We start from the raw sequence: 20,696 nt of genomic DNA on the forward strand, positions 1-20,696 counted from the left end.
ATTTTAAATTAAAGTTACGTGATCTAGGGCTATCTGGGCAAAGTTATTCCAGCAGCTTGAGTTTGGGTTTTAGGAATCAAGTGGATATGAAATTCCTACATAATAAAAATGAGCTTTCAATAGAAAGATCGGAAATTGCTGGCCAGTTCCGTCACATTTCAAAACTATATTAATTTTCAAAGCAGTGACTTTCATGTAGTGACAATGGTGGTCTTAAGGTCTGTGAAGGATGATATGTCATTATAATAAACTGAATATTGCTCATTCATGAAGGAATTATACTGCAAGCACTAATATTCACCATCTTGAAGGAGAACAGAACATTCAGTATGTATTTTTTTAAAAAAAATACACCACTGAACCTAGTCTTAATTATGATATTATAATTGATGTCAGCTTTAAGTTGAAATAGCAACTCATGTTCACAAAAATAATTTCAAATCTTGAGGGGTAAACTGACTGATTAAGTTCATGGCAGTTCTATTTTCGTTCACAGATAATGCCTCTGAGGTAGCAATTACTGCTCCAGGAACTGGTCACCATAGAAACAGCTCTACAGGCCCAACACCTGACTGCTCACCTCCATCCCCCGACACTGCCCTAAAAAATATCGTAAAAGTTATCCGACCTCAGGTAAGTGAGTACCCAGGATGATATCGCCTGTCCTGTAACGTTTGATTCTGACCTAATACGTGTAAACTACTATTATGTAACATATAATAGATTAAGAGAAGAGATTCAAAATAGGCTGTTTGCTTCCTATGAAGTTCATAATAGACACGGCGATCTCTATTAGCTCTTGGAAAATGAACTTTTATATTATGAGGATTAAATGAGGCTTAGAAAAATGGCTGCTTCCCATTTTTCTCTGAGCATTTACTAGGCTGCGGTTGGTGAGCTGCTACTGTGTTCTGAAGCCTTTGGTGGACATGGTGCATTGTTTGTGTTGATTTCTCTATCCTCAACCCCAGTGAAGTTGAGAACAGGTGCTTTCAATTCTCCATCCCTCTGTGTTGGGTATCACACTACCCACTCTCCGTACTGTCCTCCAGGGTTCATGGTCTCCGTAATATGCTTTTACCTTTTGTTCTTTTTATTTTTCCCATTCCTGTCACTTGCCTGTATGTTTTTCCCCCTCATCCCCCTTCTCTTTCTGTTGGATTTCCCAGTAGGCGGTTTGCAGGCAAGCTTTAGAAATATCATTGGGACAAGCTGTTCTGTGATATTTCATTGAAAATAGCACTTATAAAGCTGTTTGCATTATATTTTTGCCAACAGATGGACCTAGAACATGGAATTGGTGGTGTTCTCAACCTGGCTCATTCTGAATGGGCTTCATAAAATCCAAGAGAGGGGGGACTCAGGATCCAATCAATGCCTTTCTGCACTGCTGAGACAGAGCATGAATAAACCCAGACATCGGTCTGCTGTGCACTCATGTCTAAAACTGTGCAAGCGACAATTTGTTTAATAAATAGAATTCTTTCTTATAACCTACTTTAGATTATTATATGACAATCCCATCCTCCATAGCATTTCAATTTCATATTCCAGTACAGTTTGTAGAAGGCTTTTGTGTAAATTATTTCATTTAAACATCATCGATCCCCAGGGAATTTGTAGGCTGATGCTGAAAGATACTGGAATTCTAGTGCATCGAAACGGCCATCTACTAGGGAGCTCCTTTGATTTCTTTTAATACAACAGCTATTTCATCCAGTCCTACTCAGTGATTAAAATATCCTCAAGAAACTGCATGAGTCATCTTCATAACAATTGAATGGACACATGTTGCAATGTTTGGGCACAGACAACGTTATAATACTTCAGTATGCAGAGTAAGAAAATGTTTTCGAGCATTTCATCTCAATCTACGTGATCAAAGCAACAGCCACCAAACCCCGATCCAATGGGAGTGCCACACTTGTGCTCACTGCTTCCCAATTTCTATCCAGGTGCTTTGGTATGGCTGCATACTTAACACAACTCTGGCACTTACATTGAAACCATTTGTTTTTACACACATATGTAAGATGCTCTCCTACACATGTTATTAAAATCCATTATTAAATATTAGTTATTTTTAATCATTATGTAAATTATCTAATTTAAATTGTCTTGCTCACTCTTGAATGAAAAACAGATTCCTTAGAGATACGGGGTAAGGATTCTCCACCAAAAAAAGAAGAAGAATTCGTCTTCCCCAGGGATGAGACCGCCAGTTAGTTATTCAATACCAAGCAATCCACCCTGAAATGAGGTACATGCAAGCAAGAAGATATGGAAGCAGCATATTGTGTGTAGATTCACACACACACACACACACACACACACACACACACACACAGTGTGTTATAACAATAATCACACAAAAGAGATGAATTTCAGGGATTAACAAAGAAATATGGGAGGGTTGGAGGGACAAGGGAAAACGACATATAATTTATTTTAGCTAAAATTAAACAAAAATTCAAAACTTTTATCAGGCATGGGCGGCACACACCTTTAATCCCAGTACTTGAGAGGCAGAAGAAGGATCTCTCTGAGTTCAAGGGTAGCCTAGGGAAGTTTCAGACCAGCATGAACTACACAGTAAAACCTTGTTTCAAAAAAAAATAATCTCTATATATCTTAGTTCAGGATGGGATATTTGAAAAACTTTGAGGAGAACTATAGCTAGCAGAAATAGCACCTTGACTCTATTCCTTTTCTGTTCTCCTTATGGCTCCTGAACACTTTGGTCCTCAGTCACTGTAGACAGACAGAAGTATAAAATTCATATGCATGTAATTATGAAAGAATAATGGGGTAGGATTGCTGGTTTATTTTCTTTTTCTTCATTTCCTCCTTCTATTGAAAACAAATTCTTCTCTCACACAATATATCCTGATTATAGTTCCCCCTCCCTCCTCTCCTCCTCTCTCATTAGAAAAGAACAGATTTCTAAGAGATAACAGCCAAGCATGCTAAAATAAAATAGAATAAGATAAATCAAAAACCATCAGGACTGGACAAGGCAACCTAACAGAAGGAAAAGAGACCAAGGGCAGGCACAAGAGTCAGAGATGCACTCATTCACACACCCAGGAGTCCCATAAAAATACTAGACTAAGATATTGTGTGTGTGTGTGTGTGTGTGTGCGTGTGTGTGTGTGTACATGAACATGTATATGTATGTTTAGGCCCTGTGTATTCTTCTTTAGTCACTGTGAGTTTATATGAGCTTTGCCAGTTGATTTAAAGGGCTTTGTTTTCCTGATGTCCTCCATTCCCTCTGGATCTGACACTCTTCTGCCTCCCTGAACTCTGAGGGGAGGATTTTCATGGACCCTTAGACCAACAACTCGATTGAGTTCAACTCTGTCCTGAAGCCTCATTTGGGGACAAGAGATGGCGGGTTGGGATTCTGTATCGCTCATTATTAGGATATCTCATTAGGACCACCTTCATATGTCTTTGGAAGGTTCCACTGCACTAGGTTTCTGTGTCATCCCTTAAATGCTCCTCAATTCTAGCTGTCTCTCCCCTCCTCTATCTACCTCCCCCTCCTTGAGTGATCCTTCTGTTTCCATCCCCACATGTCCTCAGTCACCCTGTAAAATCTATTTCTCTCTCCCAGAGAGATTCTATTCATGTGCCCTCCCCAGTCCTTCCTCTACAGCTATACTCTCTGGATCTATAGATTATAACTTGGTTATCAGTTATTTAATGGATAATATCTATGTGTAAGTAACTACATGCCACATTTATCTTTCTGGGTTACCTTAATCAGGATGATTTCTTTTTCTACTTCCATCCATTTGCCTGCAAATTTTGTTATTTTTTTTAACAGCTGACTAATAAGCCATTGTGAAAATGTACCACATATTCTTAATCAGTTTTTCTGTTGAGGGATATTTAGGTCGTTTCCAGTTTCTGGCTATTATATATAAGGCAGCACTTAAGAGCATAGATTCAGAAATATCCAGTAAAATATTTGCAAACAGAATCCAAGAACACATCCAAAAGATCATCCATCATGATCAAGTAAACTTCATCCAAGAGATGCAGGGATGGTTTAAGATACAGAAATAAATAAATAAATATGATCCACCATGTAAACAAACCGAAAGAAAAAAAATACATGATCATCTCTTTACATGCAGAAAAAGTCTTTGACAAAACCCAATATCCTTTCGCAATAAAAATTTCTGGAGAGATGAGGGCTACAAAAACATACCTAAACACAATAAAGACAGTAGTAGCCACCATCAAATTTAGTGGAGGACTGCTGGTTTCCAGAAAGGATTTGGAGACCAGACCAGAAGATAGGCAAAGACAGAAGATATGGTGGTACAGAAGAGTCTCCTGTGTGTATTCAAATAGCCATAGTCAGAAATGAAATATTGTTCTAAAGAAAAGGTAATTATTGGCTAGATTTTATAAGTGCCTATATTTTAATCCTCTAAAACACTTGCTGATTTTAGGTATGTATCTGGAAATGTAAGAAATCTGGTTAGAACCACTTGTGGGTATTCAAGCACTTGGTATCCATTTACTAGCAGAATTTTTTTAGTGTTAGAAATCAAAGCCATGGTCTAGCTCATGCTACGAAATGGTTCTACTACTGAGCTACATTCTTAGCACTAAATAATAAATCATCAAAATAATTAAAGTAGAGCTTCACTTTTAAAACTAGAGGTAAGAAACCTTTGGTTCGGTTCTCAGATATGGTAGAAGGAACTGAGTCCCAAAAGTTGTCGTCTAACCCCCACATGCACATCATGACATATGCACATACACACACACACACAAACACACACACACACACACACACACACACACACACACACCACACACTTAAAAACATAAAGCTTTAAAAATAAAAGGATAAATACAAACCTTATCAATGTGTATTTCCTTGTTTGTGCATTCTTGGACCATGGGAGGAATATGTGAACATGTGAGCTGCAGGGCAAACATTCACTGGAAATGGATGCTGCTTAGCATGATCTGGATCACCTTCCTTGGCCTCATACACATCTTTACCTAGCTAAGTCTGCATTCTACCTCTCTATGGAGAGAATCCACTGCTACCTTGGAACCCATGCTTCCACAGAGAGAGAGAGAGAGAGAGAGAGAGAGAGAGAGAGAGAGAGAGAGAGAGAGAGAGAGAGAGAGAGAGAGAGAGAAGAGAGAGGGAGGGAGGGAGGGAGGGAAGGAAGGGGGGAGGGAGCCTTACAGCACCGCAGGTGTTCTGATTAGCTTGCTAATTACCTGCAAGCCTCAGACTTTCCACAGCTCTCTATTGAGGTTGTTTTTGCTCTGCATGTTTATTAACTACCTGAGTCGCAGCTGTTAGTTTCAGGGTCCTGTTTGATCTCCTCACCTTTGCTTCCTTGGGTCCTTTCACATCTTAAAAACCTCTAGATTGTGAAGCATCCTATTTTTAATTAATAAGAACTGAAATATTTATGTGCTACTGGCTTCTCTTTGTTTCTCTCAAGAATATTAACCCACAAGGCTGAGTTTTTCTGTTTAGAATAACCCACAGGCTTTTACCTGAAAAAAATAGAATGATTTTTACACTTGAAAATACTTGGAAAAAAGTCTCTTTTTTTAAAAAAGTTAAGTGGGTGCATTGACATGCCAATTTTCTTTCCACTAAATAATTACATATTGCTTAGGCTTGACTTTTTGTTCCTAAACTGACATATAAAATTGTATGTATTTGTAATCTGCAGTTGTACATTCAGATGAATACATACTTTGTGAGGTAGAAAGCCAATGTCATTAGTAAATGCCTTCCCTCCCATCATTTTGTGTTAAGAACATTTAGCATCCTTTCCTTAGCATTGCATAACCAATGTGCTACCACTTACATCGTCACCATAGATAGCTTTCTTGAGCTTACCTCTGTCTAACTATAAATATTGATCTCTGATTAGCATCTTTCGATACTATTTTCCTCCTATCCACCCTGGACAGTGGTACCCATTATTCTGATCTCTTCATCTATGAGATTATTTATCCTTGTCTTCTGTAGAAAAGTGAAATTGTCAACAGTCATCTTTCTGTGTCTGTCTTAACATCACTAATTGTCAGGGAAATGCAAATTGAGACCATAATGAGATTCCATCTCATTCCTTTTTAAAAAATGGCTATTATCAGAAAGAGTGGGGATAATAAGCATTGGCAAAGATATGAGAAACCTGAACTCTTACACAGTGTGAGTAGAAATGTAAATTAACGTAGCTATGATGGAGAGCCGTGTGGAGGCTCCTAGGAAGCGAAAATTATGAGTGCCAGATAATAGAACTCGCCATATGGTCCAGCAGCTCTATTACAGGGTGTAGGTCTAAAGTCAGTAGGTCAAAGAGAGATCTGTGTTTATTGCAACACTAGTCAAAATAGCCAGTGTAGAGAATCAACCTAAGGATTTAGTGGGTGAATGGATAGAAAAAAAAGTATATTCACATGACAGAGCAACAGCCAACTATACGCATGAAGAAAACCGTGTCATGTTGATGACACAAATGAACTTGGAGGATGTTAAGTAAAATGAGTAAAATGTCTTTATTTCTTTAAGTTTCCTGGTAAAAACCTTACAACCCTTCCAATAAAACACACAGCTCATAAGTGAACAGATTCACACTCAATCTATTTACCTGTAGGTGTAATCTTGCTCGAAGCAGAAAGGAGAATTCCCATCACTCCAGAGATTCCTCCTGACCCTTACCAGGAAATCTTCCTCATTTCTGTCTCACGCTGGCTTTATGCTGCAAATAAAAAGAATCTATTATTAGACTTTTTATGTAAATTGAATCCTTTTGAGAGTCATGTGTTACTTATCTTTCTAAATGAATAGTATTCCATTGGATTAATATACTACGATGTATGATTTGATGTTTGAGATCTTTGCTCTCCTGTGAATTAGAGCTTGGTTTATTTTGTTTGTTGGTTTGTTGTTGTTTTGCCTTTAAATTTATTCTTTGAAAATTGTGTACAATGTTTCCTTCTTCCAAACAAATCTCTCTTAATCCCCCAATATATCTTCTTCCCAATTTCAGAGAGAGAGAGAGAGAGAGAGAGAGAGAGAGAGAATAACACTGAGTCCAAATGATGCTGCCTATATATGCATGAGTCTGGGTGTGTGTGTGTGTGTGTGTGTGTGTGTGTGTGTGTGTGTGTGTTGTCATCCATTGGAGCATGGGTAACCTACTAGTGGTCACCTTCCCGAGAAAAGTAACCATCCCTCCTCCAGCAGCCATGAGCTACCAATAGCTCTTCAGCTAGGGTTGGGGACATAGGAGCCCTTCCTACTCCATGTTGGAATTTTTTAGCTAATTTGAGCTGTGCAGGTCTTGTGCATTCTGTGAGTTCTTCCTGATTACACATGAATATATTTGTATGCTTTTATAAATATGTTCTTATGTGGATACAAGAAATGGAATGGTTAGGCTCAAGGTAGATCATTTTATAATAAACTTTCCTACGGTCTTGAAGCAGTCTTTCCATTTTATAGCCACCAATAGCACTATAGGACAATTTTAGTTTGTCTCCAGCTAAACTTGTTAATCCTTTTTATTTTAGCCACACTTTTGGATATGAAACGATTTGTCATTATAGTTTAAGTTTTTCTGCTGACTAATGTCATTGAGCACTTCTTCTGTGGCTATTGCACTTTCTTTTTTTACAGTTTTATATCCATCTTTATTTCTTTGTTAAAAAACAGTTTTTCCACTTTAATTCTTTGATTTCACACAATGAAATTTATTGGATACTTTTTATTTACATTTCAAATGTTATTCCCTTTCCTAGTTTCCTGGACATAAGCCCCCAATCCCATCCCCTCTCCCCCTTCTTCTCTGACGGTGTCCCCCTTCCCAATCACCCCCTTTCCCACCCCCTGACATTCCCCTGCACTGGGGAACCAGCCTTGGCAGGAACATGGGTTTCTCCTCCCATTGGTGCCCAACAGGGCCGTCTTCTGAGACACATGCAGCTGGAAACATGGGTCTCTCCATGTGTACACTTTGGATGGTGGTTTAGTCCCAGGGTTGATTTGTATTGTTATTCTTATGGGGTTGCAAACCTCTTAGGCTCCTTCAATCCTTTCTCTAATTCCTCCAACGGGGACCCTGTTCTCAGTTCAGTGGTTTGCTGCCAGCATACACCTCTGTATTTGACATGTTCTGGCTGAGCCTCTCAGGAGACAGCTATATCAGGCTCCTGTCAGCATGCACTTCTTGGCTTTATCAATAATATCTGGTTTTGGCAGCTATATATATATATATATATATATATATATATATATATATATATTCAGGTGGGGCAGGCTCTGAATGGTCATTCCTTCAGCCTCTGCTCCAAACTTTGTCTCCATATTCCCTTCTATGAATACTTTTGTTCCTCTTTTTTAGAAGAACTGAAGCATCACACTTTGGTCGTCCTTCATCTTGGTTTCATGTGGGCTGTGAATTATATCTTAGGTAATTCCAGCATTGGGGCTAATATCCACTTATCAGTGAGTGCATGCCATGTATGTTTTTGTGTAATTGAGTTACCTCACGCAGGATGATATCGCCTAGTTCCATCCATTTGTCTATGAATTTCATAAAGTCATTGTTTTTGATAGCTGAGTAGTGCTCCATTGTGTAGATGAACCACATTTTCTGTATCCATTCCTCTGTTGAAGGGCATCTGGGTTCTTTCTAGCTTCTAGCTATTATAAATAAGGCTGCTATGAACATAGTGGAGCACGTGTCTTTGTTTTAGAGAATCTTTTGGGTATATGCCCAGGAGAGTTGCAGCTGGGTCCTCAGGTAGTGCAATGTTCAATTTTCTGAGGAACCTCCAAACTGATTTCCAGAATGGTTGTACCAGTCTGCAATCCCACCAACAATGGAGGAGTGTTCCTCTTTTTCCACATCCTCGCCAGCATTTGTTGTCACCTGAGTTTTTGATCTTAGCCATTCTGACTGGTGTGAGGTGGAATCTCAGGGTTGTTTTGATTTGCATTTCCCTGATGACTAGGGATGTTGAACATTTCTTTAAGTACTTCTCAGCCATTTGATATTCCTCACCTGAGAATTCTTTGTTTAGCTTTGTACTCCATTTTTATTAAGGTTATTTGTCTCTCTGGAATCTAACTTCTTGAGTTCTTTGTATATTTTGGATATTAGTTCTCTATCAGATGTAGGATTGGTAAAGATCTTTTCCCAATCTGTTGCTTGCCATTTTGTCCTAATGACAGTGTCCTTTGCCTTACAGAAGCTTTGTAGTTTTATGAGGTCCCATTTTTTGATTCTTGATCTTAGAGCATAAGCCATTGGTGTTTTGTTCAGTAAATTTTCCCCTGTGCCCATGCGTTCCAGGCTCTTTCCCACTTTCTCTTTTATTAGTTTCATTGTATCTGGTTTTACGTGAAGACCCTTGATTCACTTGGACTTGAGCTTTTTACAAGGGGATAAGAATGAATCAATTTGCATTCTTCTAAATGCTGACTTCCAGGTGAACCAGCACCATTTGTTGAAAATGCTATCTTTCTTCCGTTGGATTGTTTTATCGCCTTTGTCAAAGATCAAGTGACCATAGGTGTGTGGGTTTGCTGGGTCTTCAATTCTATTCCACTGATCTACCTGCCTGTCTCTATACCAATGCCTTACAATTTTTTTATCACTATTGCTCTGTAATATAGCTTCAGGTCAGGGATGGCGATTCCTCCAGAAGTTCTTTTATTGTTGAGTATAGTTTACGCTATCCTGTTTTTTTTTTTTTTGTTATTCTAAATGAATTTGCGAATTGCACTTTCTGACTCTATGAAGAGTTGAGTTAGTATTTTGATGGGGATTGAATTGAATCTCTATTGCAGATTCCTATGAGGAACTTTTCTTCATTTTTAAGGGGATTTCTCAACTTTTTAATTTTTGGCTGAGATTTATTTTGCATACATTCTCTTGTAACTCCCAAGGATTTGGATCCATTGACAGACACATGCGTTATGACTATCCCCTTTCATCTCTAATTTGGATATACATTATTGTGTGTCTCTGCTGATGAATAGGATTTTATTTTTCTTTTCTAGTTACTTGTTTTTTGTCTTGTCCTGTATATGAATCTATTCTCACACATTTTATTCTGTAAGTTTTTTTTAAATCTAAGCTCAGGTTTATAATCTATTCAGGCTATTTTATATGTTATGTGATTTAGGAGTCAATATTTGATTTTTGGCTACCAAGATAAAGACTTTACTCACCAAGATGAATGATGCTTTGTGAATTTTAGCTATTTTTACTTTCTAAATGTTGTTGGTACTTAAACATCAATTAAATTCTATGTTGTGTGTTAAGTTACAGTTGTTTTTCTTTTATCATCATCACCACTACCACCACCACCACCACCACCACCACCACCATCATCATCATCATCATCATCATCATCATCATCATCATCATCATCACCATTTATAGCCTGGCAGCAGTTTCCCCTCCCTCCTCCTCTCCCAGTCCCTCTCACCACAACTCCCTTCTCTTCCCTCACATCCACTCTTCCTCTATTTCTCTTTAGAAAAGGGAAGTCTCCCAATGGACATTGCTCAAATATGTCGTGTTAAGTTGCAGTAAGACTAAGCACCTCCCTCTGTATTAAGGTGGGACATGGCAACCAAATAGGAAGAAATGGTCCCAAAAGGCAGCAGAAGAGTCAGACACAGACCATGCTCCCACTGTTAGGAGTCTCCCCAAAACACCAAGATGCACAACTGTAACATATGTAGGTCATGAGTTTTTAATTTTACTGCACTACATCTCTATCACATACTTTACATTCTTAAGACAATCCAGGTTAATATAACTTTGCACTTACGTAATAATGATTGTTCAAAATAAAATAATGTATTACTTTATTTCTGTAGCGTTGAATGCAGATGAGACCCTGGATAAAACATTCATGGTAGACAGATGCTTTGGTATCAAAGATGTAAGGGTATCAAAAGTGAAGAATACTTTGGAGAGATTGACTAGTGTTTGGTAGCTACATTAAGAGAGATAAGGACAGACTGGAGCAGAAGGGGACATTGGTTAGCTTAGGTGACATGTCATCTTGAAGGTTATTCTGCTAGACTTTGCGTGTTCTCAGCAGGCTAACAACGAGGTGGCTTAATAATTATTATCTTAAATGTCATCTCCTCTGCCATTATTAAATAGAATCCTGAACCAAGATTATATAAAAACTCTTGCTAAATCTAGAATAATATTTTCCTGGGCACTGTAAGGTTATGGAATGCATACGTTAAATCTTAAAATTAGGGGCAAGAGTGGGTATGTAAAGAGTCAAGTCATATAATTGGGGGAAAAACAGAATATTGCATTGGATTACAACAAAAAGAGAAAAAAAAAACCAAAAGGTCTTCGAAAGAGCAGTCTCCAAAATATTTATTATGAATATTTAGCCATTTCTATTACATAGAGCATATATTTCATTTATTTTTCATAAAATTGCTATGAGAAAGTGGTATTTTTCTCTTTATTTTAATAATTGGGCCTGAGGCTTAGAGAGGTTGAATAATTTTCTCAATGTGACGCAGCCACTAAGTGGAAGAACTCTGAATTCCTAATGTCAATAATCTTTCTATTAATGTTAATTAGCTCATTGGGGAGAAAATGATCAAGGTTGTGCATTCATATTCCAGAGGGATAAAGTTTGAGATGAGAATAATGTACTGGAAAGAAAGAAAGATGAGCAGAAACACGGATGGCCAAAGTTTATAGCCCAAGGGAGGGAAACATGGAGGTTGTGGCCTTCATTTGAAGTCTTAAAACAAAAGCTGTGTAAGAAGAGATGGTTACCAACATAAAGATAACTCTTCTACTGAAAACATTAACCTAATAATCATAGGTAAAACCTGAAGTTTGGAAAGAAAAAAGTGGAAAAGAAGAAGTCATTGGACCCACCAATCCTCCAGCAATTCTCCACAAATTAGGATTTTTTTTTCCTAGGGAGTTATTCTAAAAAAATAGTTAAGCTCCATCCAAAACCAATTAAATCCATCTGAAGGCTAGCACACAAGGCCCTGACCCTACAGTGTGGTGCAGACTGATAAACCTTTTAAATGAAAAATAGAAATCCAAACTCCAGTGAGTACGTCGAGCCCAGGGAACCGTATAGCAGTCAGCTTGCACATGGAACTGACTCAGACTTGTGACCTCCTGCCACATCCTTGTCTCTTGATTGTCATACATCAATGTCTGGAAACAGACAAAGATTCAAAAATTCTAGCTATGGTTTCTAATGTGTGCACTTGTGCCATTCAAAAATTGAGAAGTTGTTCATTCAAACCACTGCAAGTTGGAATCCATCTGGATGTCTGTTTAACCCAGTTTTCCTAGATGGGTTATATAGAGGAAACTCATGGAGGAACACTCAGAATCTTGCCTCTTGGTACCGCTGTCTTATAGCTGATAGAGGTTATGTTCTATCCCACACCCTCTACATAACTTCTCTGACCCTACGTTTTTTATTCAGCAAATGAGGGCCACATAAGTAGTTATCAATAATATAGTGGCCATAAACATAGCAACATCAGACTTTAGAGAACACCTCTGAGAGCCTTTCTGAGTTTTCTTGATACCTCAATCCACCAAACAGAACACTGACTAGAAAGAGTCATGCCACCCAGCATCTTATTTCTTAGCAACATCAGCATAAGAAAACGTTATAAAGTATGAATCCTAGAAACTGGGAGTTTGGATAAAACAAACGGGAAACTATTTGTTATTTATACTCATATTTTCACAGATTAAAAATATTCATCTCTTTACTTAAATTATTATGATCCAGATTGCCACAAATGGCACCATGGTGCTAACATTGAGCATTTTTCACTATTTGGTGGTCCTCTTTCCGTGTACGTAAGGATGTCAGTGGATGGCTTTGCTGTTGTTGTTGTTTTGTTTTGTTTTGTTTTATTTTGCTTTGTTTTGGCATGCCTTTACCCTAGAGCATCCCTCTAGATTGTCTGCATAGATAACAGAGTTTTCCAGGAAATTTTTCCTTGAAAAAGTAAAATGTCTAGAAAGCAGGGTTGTCATTATTTGTTTAATGTCATAGGTGGCAGACTATAATTTGAAATCTAATTCCACCTCTCCCATTAGGTAGCTTGTTGATTGCTCTGGGTAAATTTTAAAGTTTCCAATTACCTTTCCCACTAAAGCCGATTGAACTAACTTGACAACCCAGTGAACAGTAAACCTAATATATGAATCTGAAGTTAATAATTTCATATCCTAACTTAGACAACTTTGGGATTCTGTAATAAAAGTATTCTGGCATACACTGTTATTGATTTATCCATTCCCTGAGCATAGTTGAACACTGACTATACACTGGGCAGCTTAAGTAATTATTTTAATATAACAGTGACTAAAATATAGATTGCACCCTAAGGAAACCTTTAATGAATTGAGAGCTCGTGCACTAAAAAGGGCTTTTTAAAAAAAATTCATTAATGGAATCCATTGATCAAGCTCCCAGGAGTCATCCTCAGACCCCTTTCTTCTCAACCCCATATGTACTCTCTCACCTCATTCCCAACCTGAAAAGCTACATTGTGCTCTGCGTTTATATAGCTAACCCTCACCGCTTCCCTGAACTCCAGCCTCATGTTCTAAAGGCACTGCTAAGTACCTGTGGGTTTTCCAACAAGCCTTTAAGGAAAACAGTGCTAAGCTTCGTGTTGTAGTTAGTCATACCCCGTCTGAAAAAAACTTGCCCTTACCTTTAATTCATTTCTTTCTCTACCTCTCATGTTCAGTTCATCAGAAAATTGTCTTGGAAGGCAGCTCTCAACGTGTGCTTCAGCTTGCTTGGTAGTCTAGAACACTCTCAAAGTCTGAGACGTCATAACTGCTTTCCTTTGGTACAAAGGTGTTTTCCTCTTTTTTCCCATTAGAGCAAAGTGGAGTTTTTCAGAAGCTATAGAAGCTATATGGTGTGTGTAGCCTCTGGTGGCTAATGGAACATTTACCTGTATATTTTATACTTAGCCTGATATTGTTTTAATATACTAAATATCAACTTGATATCATCCTTATGAACAAAAATGCTGTAGTAGACTTTGGAATCTTTATGGGTGAGAAGGTAGCTTGAAACCAAATAGCTTCAAAGCCAACCCCCTTTATTCATTTTTACAGCCTTTTTATTGCATATACTCATTGTACAGTAGTGATACATTTAATAAGCATATTTCAATTCATGTGTATTCTCTAAGTCAACATCAACACACTATGTAAATATACTTTTTAAGCCAGGCCCTCCTCATTCTCTTTCCTGTGTTACTTTAATGGCTTATAGACCATTAACATCTTTTATCTGTAACTTTGGAAAATCTTTCTGTCTTGCTTTTGGGGCATTAATCACTGTGCTCTTCGTGCCTTTTCATAAGTCAACAGGCAGTCATGTAAATCAGGTCACATTCACCCGATCGATCTTCCATTTCAGAGCAAAGGTATATAACACCACGGATAATTTCCTTCTTTCCGTAATGTCCTAGGCTGTCCATGCCCACTCTCCTCAGCTCATTTCAGTCCTGCCCCGCTGTCTTTCATGAATTGTCAAATAGCTCCTACTTTAGGGTTTTACTGTTAGTTCTTGATTATATGGAATATCTATATGGAAACTGTCATGGCTTATTGTTATCCTTCCTTCAGGCCATTACCCAACTGCTACTTTATAAGCAATGCCTTCCCTCTTGAGTATAAGGTAGCTATACATCATTCTCTGTCTCCTTTATGCTAGTTGCCCTCATAGCATTTTCTATTTGAACTAGTGTGCTATTTTTGTCACATTTCTTTCCAACTCCAGTGGATATTCCATGAAAAATGGAAACTGTGTCCTTAATTTTTTAAAAAAGAATTTGAATCCTCAACCTCAACATGTAGACCACTGCCTGATACATAATTTGTGTTCAGTATTGTTTGAATTATTTAGATGAGCACAGTTGAGGAGACTATCAAAGGATTATCAGAGAAATCTACTGAGAGAGTACCCAACTTGTATTTTATAATTGAGCAAGGGCTCAAGGTGAATTTGTGTATGTGTGTGTGTATGAGTGTTATGAGTGTATGTGTGTACGTACACGTGTGCTAGCTTCTCTCTCTCTCTCTCCCTCTCTCCCTCCCCCCCCCTCTCTCTCTCTGTGTGTGTGTGTGTGTGTCACAAAGGAAAGATAGGAAGAGCAAAGTATTTGAAGTCCTTTGAATTATTGCAGTGTAGAAATTACCATCAGAATTCCTAATAAATCAAGGTATCCTAATAAATCAGGAGTTTACAGTCCTTGCTTTTTGTTCATTCGTTCGTTTGTTTGTTCATTTCTTTCTGAGACAGAGTTTCTGCGTGGCCGTGGCTGTCCTGGAACTCACTCTGTAGACCAGGCTGGCTTTGAATTCACAGAGGCCCGCCTGCCTCTGCCTCTGCCTCCCTAGTGCCGGGATTAAAGGTGTGCACCACCATGCCTGGCTTATCCTCCTCTTAATCAAACACCCTATGATTTAGCACTATTTATTCTATGAGGAATGCTCTTAGTAAAAGGTTTTTATGTGAGCGATATCTAGGATTAAAGTTTCTCATTAAAGGAGGTTTTTTCAGATTCCCTGATACTGACTCAGGAAACTCATTGATATCATTACTTGTGTAATGATCCGTAAGACTTAAGAAATATGAAACAGAAATTAAACAGAGATGTAGACAGACTAAGAGAAGTCATGAGCCAAATGGACTTAACGGATATTTATAGAACATTCTATCCTAAAGCAAAAGGATATACCTTCTTCTCAGCTCCTCATGGTACTTTCTCCAAAATTGACCATATAATTGGTCAAAAAACGGGCCTCAACAGGTACAGAAAGATAGAAATAATCCCATGCGTGCTATCGGACCACCACGGCCTAAAACTGGTCTTCAATAACAATAAGGGAAGAATGCCCACATATACGTGGAAATTGAACAATGCTCTACTCAATGATAACCTGGTCAAGGAAGAAATAAAGAAAGAAATTAAAAACTTTTTAGAATTTAATGAAAATGAAGGTACAACATACCCAAACTTATGGGACACAATGAAAGCTGTGCTAAGAGGAAAACTCTGAGTGCCTGCAAAAAGAAACAGGAAAGAGCATATGTCAGCAGCTTGACAGCACACCTAAAAGCTCTAGAACAAAAAGAAGCAAATACACCCAGGAGGAGTAGAAGGCAAGAAATAATCAAACTCAGAGCTGAAATCAACCAAGTAGAAACAAAAAGGACCATAGAAAGAATCAACAGAACCAAAAGTTGGTTCTTTGAGAAAATCAACAAGATAGATAAACCCTTAGCCAGACTAACGAGAGGACACAGAGAGTGCGTCCAAATTAACAAAATCAGAAATGAAAAGGGAGACATAACTACAGATTCAGAGGAAATTCAAAAAATCATCAGATCTTACTATAAAAACCTATATTCAACAAAACTTGAAAATCTTCAGGAAATGGACAATTTCCTAGACAGATACCAGGTATCGAAGTTAAATCAGGAACAGATAAACCAGTTAAACAACCCCATAACTCCTAAGGAAATAGAAGCAGTCATTAAAGGTCTCCCAACCAAAAAGAGCCCAGGTCCAGACGGGTTTAGTGCAGAATTCTATCAAACCTTCATAGAAGACCTTATACCAATATTATCCAAACTATTCCACAAAATTGAAACAGATGGAGCCCTACCGAATTCCTTCTATGAAGCCACAATTACTCTTATACCTAAACCACACAAAGACCCAACAAAGAAAGAGAACTTCAGACCAATTTCCCTTATGAATATCGACGCAAAAATACTCAATAAAATTCTGGCAAACCGAATTCAAGAGCACATCAAAACAATCATCCACCATGATCAAGTAGGCTTCATCCCAGGCATGCAGGGATGGTTTAATATAAGGAAAACCATCAACGTGATCCATCATATAAACAAACTGAAAGAACAGAACCACATGATCATTTCATTAGATGCTGAGAAAGCATTTGACAAAATTCAACACCCCTTCATGATAAAAGTCCTGGAAAGAATTGGTATTCAAGCCCATACCTAAACATAGTAAAAGCCATATACAGCAAACCAGTTGCTAACATTAACTAAATGGAGAGAAACTTGAAGCAATCCCACTAAAATCAGGGACTAGACAAGGCTGCCCACTCTCTCCCTACTTATTCAATTGAAGTTCTAGCCAGAGCAATCAGACAACAAAAGGAGATCAAGGGGATACAGATCGGAAAAGAAGAGGTCAAAATATCACTATTTGCAGACGACATGATAGTATATTTAAGTGATCCCAAAAGTTCCACCAGAGAACTACTAAAGCTGATAAACAACTTCAGCAAAGTGGCTGGGTATAAAATTAACTCAAATAAATCAGTTGCCTTCCTCTATACAAAAGAGAAACAAGCCGAGAAAGAAATTAGGGAAACGACACCCTTCATAATAGACCCAAATAATATAAAGTACCTCGGTGTGACTTTAACCAAGCAAGTAAAAGATCTGTACAATAAGAACTTCAAGACACTGAGGAAAGAAATTGAAGAAGACCTCAGAAGATGGAAAGATCTCCCATGCTCATGGATTGGCAGGATTAATATAGTAAAAATGGCCATTTTACCAAAAGCAATCTACAGATTCAATGCAATCCCCATCAAAATACCAATCCAATTCTTCAAAGAGTTAGACAGAACAATTTGCAAATTCATCTGGAATAACAAAAAACCCAGGATAGCTAAAGCTATCCTCAACAATAAGAGGACTTCAGGGGGAATCACTATCCCTGAACTCAAGCAGTATTACAGAGCAATAGTGATAAAAACTGCATGGTATTGGTACAGAGACAGACAGATAGACCAATGGAATAGAATTGAAGACCCAGAAATGAACCCACACACCTATGGTCACTTGATTTTTGACAAAGGAGCCAAAACCATCCAATGGAAAAAAGATAGCATTTTCAGCAAATGGTGCTGGTTCAACTGGAGGGCAACATGTAGAAGAATGCAGATCGATCCATGCTTATCACCCTGTACAAAGCTTAAGTCCAAGTGGATCAAGGACCTCCACATCAAACCAGACACACTCAAACTAATAGAAGAAAAACTAGGGCAGCATCTCGAACACATGGGCACTGGAAAAAATTTCCTGAACAAAACACCAATGGCTTATGCTCTAAGATCAAGAATCGACAAATGGGATCTCATAAAACTGCAAAGCTTCTGTAAGGCAAAGGACACTGTGGTTAGGACAAAACGACAACCAACAGATTGGGAAAAGATCTTTACCAATCCTATAACAGATAGAGGCCTTATATCCAAAATATACAAAGAACTCAAGAAGTTAGACCGCAGGGAAACAAATAACCCTATTAAAAAATGGGGTTCAGAGCTAAACAAAGAATTCACAGCTGAGGAATGCCGAATGGCTGAGAAACACCTAAAGAAATGTTCAACATCTTTAGTCATAAGGGAAATGCAAATCAAAACAACCCTGAGATTTCACCTCACACCAGTGAGAATGGCTAAGATCAAAAACTCAGGTGACAGCAGATGCTGGCGAGGATGTGGAGAAAGAGGAACACTCCTCCATTGTTGGTGGGATTGCAGACTGGTAAAACCATTCTGGAAATCAGTCTGGAGGTTCCTCAGAAAATTGGACATTGAACTGCCTGAGGATCCAGCCATACCTCTCTTGGGCATATACCCAAAAGATGCCTCAACATATAAAAGAGACACGTGCTCCACTATGTTCATCGCAGCCTTATTTATAATAGCCAGAAACTGGAAAGAACCCAGATGCCCTTCAACAGAGGAATGGATACAGAAAATGTGGTACATCTACACAATGGAATATTACTCAGCTATCAAAAACAACGAGTTTATGAAATTCGTAGGCAAATGGTTGGAACTGGAAAATATCATCCTGAGTGAGCTAACCCACTCACAGAAAGGCATACATGGTATGCACTCATTGATAAGTGGCTATTAGCCCAAATGCTTGAATTACCCTAGATCCCTAGAATAAAGGAAACTCAAGACGGATGATCAAAATGTGAATGCTTCACTCCTTCTTTAAATGAGGAAAAAGGATACCCTTGGCAGGGAAGGGAGAGGCAAAGATTAAAACAGAGACTGAAGGAACACCCATTCAGAGCCTGCCCCACAGGTGGCCCATACATATACAGCCACCCAATTAGACAAGATGGATGAAGCAAAGAAGTGCAGACCGACAGGAGCCGGATGTAGATTGCTCCTGAGAGACACAGCCAGAATACAGCAAATACAGAGGCGAATGCCAGCAGCAAACCACTGAACTGAGAATAGGTCCCCCGTTGAAGGAATCAGAGAAAGAACTGGAAGAGCTTGAAGGTGCTCGAGACCCCAAAAGTACAACAATGTCAAGCAACCAGAGCTTCCAGGGACTAAGCCACTACCTAAAGACTATACATGGACTGACCCTGGACTCTGTCCCCATAGGTAGCAATGAATATCCTAGTAAGAGCACCAGTGGAAGGGGAAGCCCTGGGTCCTGCTAAGACTGAACCCCCAGTGAACTAGACTATGCGGGGAGGGTGTCAATGGGGGGAGGTTTGGGAGGGGAACACCCACAAGGAAGGGGAGGGGGGAGGGTGATGTCTGTCCGGAAACCGGGAAAGGGAATAACACTTGAAATGTATATAAGAAATACTCAAGATAATAAAAAAAAATAAATAAATAAATAAAAAAAAGAAATATGATCTAAGGCATTTCATATGCATATGTAGTACCAATCTTAACAATTTTATTCTGGCGTGACTTTTTAAATTCACCTTGCACACATTCACAATCTTGGGAAAGGGAACAGTCTGACTCAGCAACAAATACATCCCTCATTAGTATGTTACAGAGGTGTATGCATGCAACTTATGTGTTAATCCTTGGAACAACCATGTGATATAGCTAGGTCTGTTATGATTCCAATATTACATGGAAAGAGAGGTACAAACGTGTGTTGTATATTTTAAAGATTTATTTTTTATTTTATGGGTATGAATGCTCCATCTCCATGTACACCTGCATCCCAGAGGAGGGTATCAGATCACACCGTAGATGGTTGTGAGCCACCACGTGGTCACTAGGGATTGAACTCAGGACCTCTGGAGGAGCAGCCAGTGCTTTTAACTGCTAAGCCATCTCTCCGACCCCAGTATGTTGTGTTTTTGCTATGTTTAAAAATAAGTTCTAAATCGGTTTTGTTCACTGTCTAAAACTGTGAAAGAAATAGCTAGAAGGGGTTATAACTTTCCCTGTAAACAGTATTACTTTAGCATTGTCTTATTTTGCATTAATTTTATAAGTCTTCTTAAACAAATTATTATACAGTATGAGGAATAAAAAAAAAACTGCAGACTGTTGCGGTTTAAGAGACAGATTAACCACCCCAGTCTTCAAGACTCAAAAGCAAGTAAGTGATGGGACACAGGAGTTAGACAAATTGAAATCATTTTTAGAGCTGAATGGATAATGTCATTCAAGGTATGTGACTGAATGTCCTTGCTGTGACTTTTCTCTCCAATTAAGTGCATATTCCAGGCTTGGGCATATCTTGACAACCTATAGGGTGCCTTTACCACAGAGGAACACAGAGCATATACCTGAAGAGTAGACAATGCA

General features: G+C 38.5%; 1 protein-coding gene and 1 long non-coding RNA gene across 16 annotated transcripts in view; one reads left to right on the plus strand and one right to left on the minus strand.

Annotated features, from left to right (window-relative positions):
* Anks1b (ankyrin repeat and sterile alpha motif domain containing 1B) overlaps positions 1-20,696 on the plus strand; it is a 1,165,904-nt gene that overhangs the window by 482,469 nt on the left and 662,739 nt on the right. For all 15 annotated transcript variants that reach the window (NM_001414940.1, NM_001271371.3, XM_039079051.2 and 12 more), the window contains one exon: positions 497-633. In NM_001414940.1, the coding sequence (NP_001401869.1) occupies positions 497-633 (137 nt within the window). The remainder of the gene's footprint in view (positions 1-496; positions 634-20,696) is intronic.
* Positions 5,249-20,696, minus strand: part of LOC120093796 (uncharacterized) — a 28,937-nt gene continuing 13,489 nt past the window's right edge. The window contains exon 3 of the long non-coding RNA XR_005487483.2: positions 5,249-6,758. This is a non-coding gene — a long non-coding RNA (uncharacterized LOC120093796). The remainder of the gene's footprint in view (positions 6,759-20,696) is intronic.

This window comes from Rattus norvegicus, chromosome 7 (assembly GCF_036323735.1).
Source record: "Rattus norvegicus strain BN/NHsdMcwi chromosome 7, GRCr8, whole genome shotgun sequence".
NCBI lineage: Eukaryota > Metazoa > Chordata > Mammalia > Rodentia > Muridae > Rattus > Rattus norvegicus.